The following is an 8,710-nucleotide window of genomic DNA, read 5'->3' as shown; positions in this document are numbered from 1 at the left end:
CTGGGAGCTCCATCGGCAGGGAGGGTTAGGCCCTGCAGGCCCACCTCTGAGACCACCCCCAGCCAGCACAGTCATGACCCCTGCTCCTTGCCAGGCCTGAGAGAGGCCCTCCCACTGTCACTTGGCTCTCCACCTTGGGAGGGCACCCCACGGAGATGCAGCAGCTCAGCCAGGGTGCCTGAGCCTCTGGAGCTGCCTGGGGCTCAGAGCTGGGTGGGGCCTCAGGGTGAGCCGGGAAACCAGGCCCGGAGGGGCCAGCTGCCTGGCCAGGGCAGCCAGCCGTCTCCCAGAGGAGGAAGGAGACCAGGGCAAAACCTCTGAGTGAGGCTGGGGTGGGGGTGTGGGAGCCTGGGGATCCCAGGGTCTGTCTCTGCGGCACAGACGTGGGGCCAGTCACGTGTAGAGACCACACTTTCTTTTATTGTGATGGTGATTGGGGCAGCAGACAGTGTCAGGGAAGGGCAGAGGGCAGCGCGGCAGCCCCCAGGACCCTGGGAGCCAGGACAGGACCTCACCACAGGCAGCACAACCTCACCACAGGCACACACACAGCTGTTGCACTGAGAAGCAGGTGCAGGGGCAGTGGGAGCCTGGCAGCAGGGAGGGCATGGGGGGCACCTGGGACCCAGCCCTTCACCAGGGCCTGAGCTCCAGGACAGTGCAGGACCAGGGGAGGTTGGGAAGGGCCCTCGGGGGCACCCTGCACCTAGCCAATGGCACTCAGCGCATGGGCAAGGGTGTCCAGCTCGTCCTGGACACCCTCCAAGGAGCGCCGCACGGCCTGGGGGCTGTCCAGCACGTCGATGGCCAGCGTGTACGGGTCGAACTTCACGGAGAAGGGGCGCTGGATGCGTGAGGCATAGCTCCTGGGGAGGAGAGCGGCAGAGCCCTCGTCAGCTGGTGGGCAGAGTCTGCAGCCTCCAGGAGAGGGGAGGCCAGGGGCCACGTTTCCACCTTCACAGTGGCTCAGAGCTCCCAGGGCTTTTCTGAGCCACCTGGTCACAGGCGGGACACTGAGGCCTCTTCCAGGGCTGGATGAGGGGGTTCATGGGGGAGATAGGCTAGGCGCCTTTTCCACTAGAGACTCTGCTGGGCATCCCATCCCTCCCTGCACCTCCACTGGGCCTCCTCCGGGAAGCTTTCCTTGACCATATCCCTAAGCCTGTGGGTGGGATTCAGCACCCCTGTCCGCTGGACACATAGTCCCTGGCCTCAGTTTCCCCAGTGCACAACTGGAGGCTGGAGGGAAAATGACGAGACCTTTTATGAGGATGAGGCTAGTGGGCTTTGCTCCCCTCTCCTGACACTCTGGTCACTGCACCAAAGGCCCCCAGCCCTGGGGACCCCACTCCCACCCTGCCCCCCACCTTGACTCTGTCTATCCCCCCTGACTTCTCCCCATCCCAGGGCAGGGGGCCGGGACAGGTTCCACAGGACCTCCTCACAAAGCTCAGGCTCTGCCAGCACCTCCAAGACCGGCCTTGACCCGGCCACCCAGCAGCCCCCAGTGCTGCAGGTCTGCCCCTCCCCAGACGCTGGGATCCTTCTCACGGGTGGTGTCCCCGCTGTGTGGGGGCTGCTGCAACCAGGGGTCGGTTTTCTCATCTGTGACCTGGGCTCACAGGTCCAGCCCTGGTCAAGGCCAGAAGGAAGGCCTGGCTGGCCCAGTTTGGGGGCACCGTGGGGGGCTTGCCCTAGGAGCCTAGCCCACCTGAGCTTGTCCTTGGCGTCACTGAAGCTCTCAGACACGAAGTAGACTGACTGGTATGTCTGGTCTTGGTAGGGCTGCACGGCCGCAGCTTCAGGGTCGAAGGCCCGAATCTCGGGCTCCTCAGACAGGCAGTGCTGGCAGGAGGCCAGTGGCATCACTGACTCCACTGCACGCCGGTCCCCGAGGGAAGTGGGGCACCGTGGCCTGACACTGGGTGGGTTCCTTGGGCAGAGTCACTCCCACCTCCCCCGCCGGGCCTTCTGAGGCCTGGGATAGTGTGGGGTGAGGACTGGGCAGAGACAAGCCTTCTCCCAAACAGAGCCTGAGTCCTGGAGGCCCAGGCCTCAGTTTCCTCCCGCTGGGAGCCTGTCCCCTCCCTGCACTGTCCCCCAGCCCTGCCCCTCTGCTGGGGGCTGCAGCAAGGAGAGAGTCTCACCAGGAGCTCCCCGTAGGAGGACAGCAGCCCGGCGCCGTAGGCCTTCACCTCCCCATTCTGCTTGCACAGCCCAAACTCCACCGTGAACCAGTACAGCTGCGGGGAAGCCGGGCAGCATCAGCCCAGAGGCAGCTGCCGCCCACCGGGAAGCCCCTGGTCACCCGTGACCAGGACACCACCCCCAGGGAGGCCAGGCCAGGACGCAGGCAGGCCAGGGTGAGGGTCACGATTCATGGGTGGAAGGAGAGGCCTCAGCCTTGACGGCAGGAGGGCGAGGCCTGGATTCAGAACCCCAAGCCCACACCCTGGGCCCTGCAGAGAGGGGTCAACCCACCGTGGACAGCTTCTCAATTTCCTCATCCGAGGCCCCCAGGGATGCCAGGCCAATGTCCTGTGGAGCGGGGAGGAGGATGAAGGATAGGGAGAGGCAGCCTTGGGTCATGCTCGAGGTGGGGGCGCCGGGGGTGTCAGCAGCCCCACCAGGGGTCTCTGGGACATTTTCCGGGCAGCAGAGACCTTCCCTGGCCACCCAGGATCCGCACCTCCACCGGGCCTCCTCCTCCAGGCAGCCCTCCTTGACCATATTCCTAAGCCTGTGGGCGCCGTTCCCAGGTAGCCGGCAGGTGGCAGCACAGGCCGTGGGAGGCTCTGCTCCAGCCCCGCCCTATGCCGCGCGACTCTCGGGGCGCTGAGCCTCCTTGGCGGGGCCCAGGAGCAGGCGGCACACTTCACCCACCCGCACATCGACGCCCCCCCCGCCCCCGGTGCCAAGCCAGCCCCTGGGTGACCCCGGCTCCCTCCGAGGCCACAGCGTACCTGTGAGAACTGCGCGAAGGTGCGGTCTGCCAGCATGGGCACGTGCCCCAGCAGCTCGTGGCAGCAGTCCCTGCTCGTAGGAGGGAGAGAGGGGCTGAGGGGCCGCCCGTCGCACCCCCCACCCTCGGGCTGGCGGCCAGGGCGCGCACTCACGGCTCAGGGGAGTGCATGGGCGAGGACGCGTGGCGGATATACTGGGTGCACTGGAACACGCGGAAGGCCAGGCTGGCCAGGAAGTCCCGGGCGGATAGCAGGCCGGCCACAGGCCGCAGCTGGAAGCCCGTGCGCTCTGCAAGGGGCCACGCTGGTCACTGCCAAGCCGGGACGGGCTGGAGCCGCGCTGGGGTAGGGCGCGTGGCTGACCATCCCCGGCCCCTGGGCTCCGCGCCTCTCCCGTATGGGCACACCCTTCAGGAAGCGGGAGACGTCCTCCAGCTGGGGGATATTGTCTTCCCGGTAGCCGCTGAAGCGCTCCAGCAGAGCAAAGGCCTCCAGGTGCTCCCCGCAGGCGTGCGTGGCGTAGAGGCCCTTCAGCGTGGTGTAGACCTCCTTCCTGCGGGCAGCGGGGCTCAGGGCCTTCCAATGCCCCACCCCAGGACCCGAAACCCCCACCCTGAAGCCCCTCTTGAGCTGTGGGTGCCTCTGCTGCCCGAGCCCCTACCAACGCAGGCCTCTTGGGGACTCCTGAAGACCCAAGCCCCTGAGAGGGGCTTTTGCTGGTGGCTTTAGGGAATCCCAGGGGACAGGGGGCCGTGAGGGGCGGTCCCTCAGCACACTGGGGATGGCCCGTCAGGATGGGTAGCCTCTTCCTCCCAACCCAACATTCTGAGCCCTGCAAGTCCCTCTTCTTCCTGGCCTTAGTCTCTCCTGCTGTGCCAAGGTCACTGGAGGTGGCCCTCACATGCCAGGATTCCAGGAGGCATCCCCCGGGCTCCTCCCCCGCCCCTAGCTGCACGGGGGCCTCACCAGGTGGCAATCTCCTCGGCGGTGTACTCCACACGGGGAATCGGGTCGCCACTGGGGAGGGGGGCCAGTGGTCAGCAGGTCCCCTCGGGGAGTGGGAAGGGCAAGAGGGAGGGAGGGAGCCTCACTGGGCACAGCTCCACACCCGCCTAGTGCAGCGAGGCCTTTGGGTTGGAGGATGGACAGGAGGGTGCACCCCGGCTGACTGTGCCATGAGCCGGCTGTGCGGCCTCAGCGGGTTGCTCTAGCCCCCCCCGGGCCTCAGTTTCCCCACTGGGATTTGGGGACATGGAAAGCCCTGGAGCAGAGCTGCCTGACTGATGCTGGTGACAAGATGGGTCCTCCCCTTTGCCCTTCCCTCCCACCCCCCAGGTCCAGCGTCAGCCTGCAGGACGGAGTCTGGGTCCCGAGCGCAGGGGCCCCTCACTGCCTGTACTGGAAGGCGATCTCAGCAATCAGCTTCCTGCGCTGGCGGTACACCTGGTCCGAGAAGCCCTGAGGGCAGAGGGGATGCACGGGTCAGGAGGCTGTGCTGGGGTGGGTGGGGGCACAGGCCACAGGGGTCCTGAAGCCGGCAGACTCCTGTCCAGGGTTGGGCTAAGGGTAGGGGATGTGATCAGGGGCAGGAGGCCTGAGTTGGGGGCACACCACTCACCGGGTGGTCCAAGTCCAGGTCAGGGTCAAACTTGGTGACCAGGTGATGACACTTGTCCAGCTCTGACACTTTTCTTGGGAACCAGGGGACTTTATGGGGGATGGAGGAAGAGATCATGGTGAGCTCGGAGCCATGGGACCATGTCACCCACCTTGAAGCAGCCTCCCCTACAAGACTTCCAGGGGGCAGAGGCAGCTGGGGCTGTGATAGCTGCGGGGGGATCCTGGAGGTGGCCCCAGGCCCAGACACGGATGTGTAGCAAAACGGGGGGTGGGGTGGAGCCCGCAGAGAGGGATCCAGGCCACAACCACGGGGTCACTGTAGGGTCCCCCTGCAGGAGCCCCTGCACCCCAGCGTCTCAGCGTCATTTGGTGGCACTCAAGAACAGAAAACTGCCTCACCCTTGGGCCCCGCGGGGCTGCGCACGTCCTCTGACACCTGGCGCACACCACTGAGCAGGGCGGACAGGTCCCCTCGGGGCACCTCGAGGCGCACGAAGTACTCCAGGTGGGGGCCCCCGGCTCGCGGCCTCTGGGCGGGCCGGGTCTCTAGGTGGTGAATTTTGGCTTCAAACGTCTTAGGGAGCAAAAGCAGGAAGAGAGAGAGAAGGAGAAAGAGACAGAGATGGAGAGAGAGGATGAGGAGGGGGGATAAGGAGCCACATCTGGCTGGCTGGCCAGGCCCTGCCCTTGACTTTTGTGCTAGCAGCACACAGAGCCCGTTCTTCCAGTCTCAGGTCAGCTGTTGGCCACCAGGCCAGGGTTTGCCACTGGCAAGTTGGGTTTTGTGTCACGTGCCTAACCAGGAGTTGTCACAGCTTGAGGCTTAACCTGCTTCTGGGCGGCTCTGTATGTGTGTCCCAAGGCCGTGCCACACAGTCCGGCTCCTCAGCCACTGGTCAGAAGGTGCCTCCAATCCTGGTGGCCTCATCCAGGTTTGTAGGATGGGCCCTGAGTCTCACTGGCCCCTGAGCATCCAGGACACTGGCCGGAAGGGTCCGCTCCACCCCCACCTCCTGTTGCCTAGCAACAAGGGCGGTGGGTCGCAGTGGCCCTCGGGCCACAAAGCTGGCTCTGGGAGCTGAGGGGCGGGGATTCTGGCTTTAATGTCATTTGGGAGCTTCTTCTGGGAGCTGGGTCACCTGCCCCCCGGGGCACAGTGGGGCCAGAGTGACTAATGCAATCAGTGGTCACCTCAGCTGCTGTGCTGGGTGGGTGGGAGAGGGCATGCTGCCCTGCTGGGAGACCCCCATCTGTGCAATGGTGGGTGAGGGGGATCCAGGGGATGGGCAAGGCAAGAGGCACAGTGGGGCTTGGTGGCCTCAGCCCTAGGGCTGGTCTCAGGATCCCTCAAAAACACGGGGGTGTTTCTAGATGCCATGGGGGCTGAGCTGAGGCCTGACACTCCCCCGCTGCATCCTGTGCCAGCCACGGGGGCCTGGGCAGCTGCACCTCTGCTATAGAGGGGTCAGGAACTCAGCCCACACAGCCCCACCCACAGGTGAACTTGCCCCAGGGACACAAAGGCCACCAGCTCACCTCCAACACCTTCACAGCTCGGGACAGCGCCGAGGGCTTGGTGGCCCTCAGGGAGAAGAGCAGGTTTAGCACGGCCTTCCCTTCCTTCTCCTCAAAGGCCATGGCCTCCAGGGGGTCCCCGGGCTCCAAGGGGGCTGCAGCAGCCGCTGCTGCCACCGCCGCCTCCCGCTCCTTGCGGGCGTCCTCGATGAGGCTCTGCCTCCGCCCAATGAACCGCGGGGACTGGGGGGACAAGGAACAGCCTTGCCTCCTCCACCTGCTGACACCCGGGGACCCCCACCCAGAGCTGGTCCCACAGTCAGGCAGCGCTGATGGCACAGAGGCCAGGGATGAGAGCACATTTTTGAGTGCCTACTGCGTGCCTGCTGGGGCAGATGCTAGCCAAGGTGCCTGCGGGCATTGCACGCCCTTCCCAATGGGGGCAGCCCAGCCAGAAGCGGTGGTGGTGGGGGAGGAGTGGGGGCTGGGAGGGTGCTCGCCACTCTGTGGGGAGCAGACAGAGACGCTGTGTCACTCATCCCCAGGCCAGGCGCTAACTGGATTAGTGATGGGAAGAGGGCGATGCCTTGATGGACAGTGGCATCAGCTGCCGGGGAGGGAACGGTAGCTCAGGAAGGAGCTGCCCCCACAGGGCCCCAGTGAACAACCCCCCTACCCTCCTGGCTCCTGCACAGGGGACCCTTTCTCACACTCCCATCAGGATGCCCGTCCTCAGGCCCTGCCCCTTTGTGCCACCCAGCAGGTGCCCGCTCCTGGCTGCCTTGTCATCCCTCCACCCTTTGTCATAGCTCTGGGTGCAGGTGTCTCTCCCTGGACTCAGCGCCTCTGACCCCTCGATCCCAGAGCTGTCCCAGGCCTGGACAGAGGGGGACTTGGCAGACACCTGGGGCTCATCCCTCGGAGCTGAACTACCAAGAAGGCTCTGGGCCCCTTGTAAGAGAAGAATCAGCTTCATCCTGGGCTTCCAGGGTCGTGGAATGTGAAGGGGAGCAGCAGAAGCCCCTCCCAGAGTTCCCTCTTACCCTCGGGGTGGGGGTGTAGGATGCAGCTGGGGCTGCAGTTCCAGGCCACGGAGAGCCTGTGAGGCTGGGCCCTGGGTCCCCCTGGGGACGGGATGCCTGATGGGGAGGGTGGTTGGGGGGGGGGGGGGATGGGGGAGGGCGCCCTGTGTCCCTCAGAAGGTACCTGGAAATGATGCTGCTACAACTCACACCACATTTCAATCAAGGTCCATAAATAAAAACCCATTTTAAATGTGCCAGGGAGCCCACGGTGCTGAGTGCCCAGGAGGCACTGAAGAACCCTCCTGTAGGCTGAAAACTCCCGATTATCCAGCCTGGCCCACACAGTCCCCTGTACACAGGGTTTCCAAGTGCAGGTCACAGGGAACACAGACTCCATGGTGAATGAATGAATGAATGAATGAATGAATGAATGAATGAATGAGGGAAATAAGGGAGGAACAGGCCAATGGGAATCGCCCCAGATCCCAGATACCCTTTGAATCTTGCCCCCTATTTGCCCAGGACCCCCCACCATGAGCTGCTGCTAGAGCCTGGGAAGGGCCTTGGGGCTGGCTGCCTCCCCAAGCAGGCAGGCTGGTTGGGGTGCTGACCAGGGCAGCCGGAGCAGAGGGAGGCAGGGGCAGGTGGGAGTAGGGTGGGGGCTGTGTGCAGCAGCTGGGGACCTCTGGCCATCTGGGATTTTTTGGATGGATTTGTTTCCATGTTCCCATCGTTAAGATTCAAGATGAAACGACACAAGGACCCACACAACCCCTGAGGGAGGTCGGCCTAAGAGGGGCACACACAGGCATCACCTCACCCTCCCCCAACAGGGACTCAAACACCCGGCACAGGGGATGCCGCTGTGCCCAGGACTCCACACCCATGCCAGGTCCCAGGGGTTTGCATGGACCCTGAGCCTGGGGCTGCCAGCCAGGTTGGGGAGTGGCAGAGGCAGCTGGCACTAGCCCTGGGCTCCGGTCCACTGCAGCCGCCGGGCACCTACCTGCCCTCTTACCATGATGGCCTCTGCCTGCTTGGCGTCCAGCTCAGACACGGCCCTGCGGAAGCCCTTGGCCTGTGGCGTGGTGGCGTCGGGGGTGGGCATGGCTCAGTGTGGAGGTCCGGGCTCCGTCTCCACAGCCCTGGCCCAGCAGCCTCTTATAAGCTGAGCTGACGTCAAAGCCCCCTCTGGGTCCCCCACCTTCCCCTCCTTACGTCCCCCACCCCTGCCTGCTGTGCCTGATGGAGGCGGGGGTGGGTGGGGAGGGAGGGAGGAAGGCGCAGGAGAAAGGGCGCGTCCGTGGAATCTAATTGCCTTCACTCCCCAGCCCTGTCTGAATCATCCTCAGCCCGCGGGCTTGCAGGGACCAGGGGCTCGTGCTCTGCGGGGGGCTGAGACAGCCAGGGTCCCCTTGGCCCCACACCCCTCAAGGGAGCAACACAGGGAGGGGCCCTCTGGCAGCCCAGGGGCTCACTTTTAATGAACACCAGACCCTCGTGGCAGACGGACCCACAAAGCCCCAAGACAGGGAATCCAGCCTCCAGCCTGGACGTCAGGAGGCAATTTGTTTGCTTCTCCAGAAG

The 8,710-nt window shown here is 64.8% G+C and overlaps 1 protein-coding gene across 3 annotated transcripts; it reads right to left on the bottom strand.

Annotated features, from left to right (window-relative positions):
• Window positions 1-400: 400 nt before the first annotated feature.
• TH (tyrosine hydroxylase) lies at window positions 401-8,260 on the bottom strand. 3 transcript variants are annotated; one of them, XM_032153810.1, is made up of 14 exons: window positions 8,130-8,260; window positions 7,142-7,222; window positions 6,120-6,341; window positions 4,983-5,157; window positions 4,582-4,670; window positions 4,354-4,421; window positions 3,930-3,980; window positions 3,371-3,516; window positions 3,117-3,252; window positions 2,964-3,033; window positions 2,482-2,538; window positions 2,148-2,243; window positions 1,712-1,845; window positions 401-866 (listed from the first exon to the last, which is right to left on the bottom strand). In XM_032153810.1, the coding sequence occupies exons 1-14, from the start codon at window positions 8,229-8,231 to the stop codon at window positions 707-709; spliced, it is 1,587 nt and encodes a 528-aa protein (XP_032009701.1). In that variant the 5' UTR covers window positions 8,232-8,260; the 3' UTR covers window positions 401-706. The 3 variants fall into 3 exon arrangements, with proteins under 3 accessions (XP_032009701.1, XP_032009702.1, XP_032009704.1); XM_032153811.1 differs by having other exon boundaries at window positions 8,142-8,260; XM_032153813.2 differs by lacking the exon at window positions 7,142-7,222 and having other exon boundaries at window positions 8,142-8,260.
• Between the last annotated feature and the right edge of the window lie 450 nt (window positions 8,261-8,710).

Source organism: Hylobates moloch, unplaced genomic scaffold (assembly GCF_009828535.3).
Source record: "Hylobates moloch isolate HMO894 unplaced genomic scaffold, HMol_V3 SCAFFOLD_5, whole genome shotgun sequence".
Classification (NCBI taxonomy): Eukaryota; Metazoa; Chordata; class Mammalia; order Primates; family Hylobatidae; genus Hylobates; species Hylobates moloch.
The sequence above is the reverse complement of the archived record's forward strand: the minus strand, read 5'-3'. Positions and strand labels throughout refer to the sequence as shown.

Bases quoted from the DNA above. Each gene is read 5' to 3' on its own strand.
- TH (XM_032153810.1), bottom strand. From the start codon at position 8,231: ATGCCCACCCCCGACGCCACCACGCCACAGGCCAAGGGCTTCCGCAGG. The intron at 5,158-6,119 runs GTGAGCTGGTGG...TTGCTCCCTAAG, and splicing joins GAGCTGTGAAGGTGTTGGAG to ACGTTTGAAGCCAAAATTCA. The intron at 3,253-3,370 runs GTGTGCCCATAC...GGCCCCTTGCAG, and splicing joins CGTCTCCCGCTTCCTGAAGG to AGCGCACGGGCTTCCAGCTG.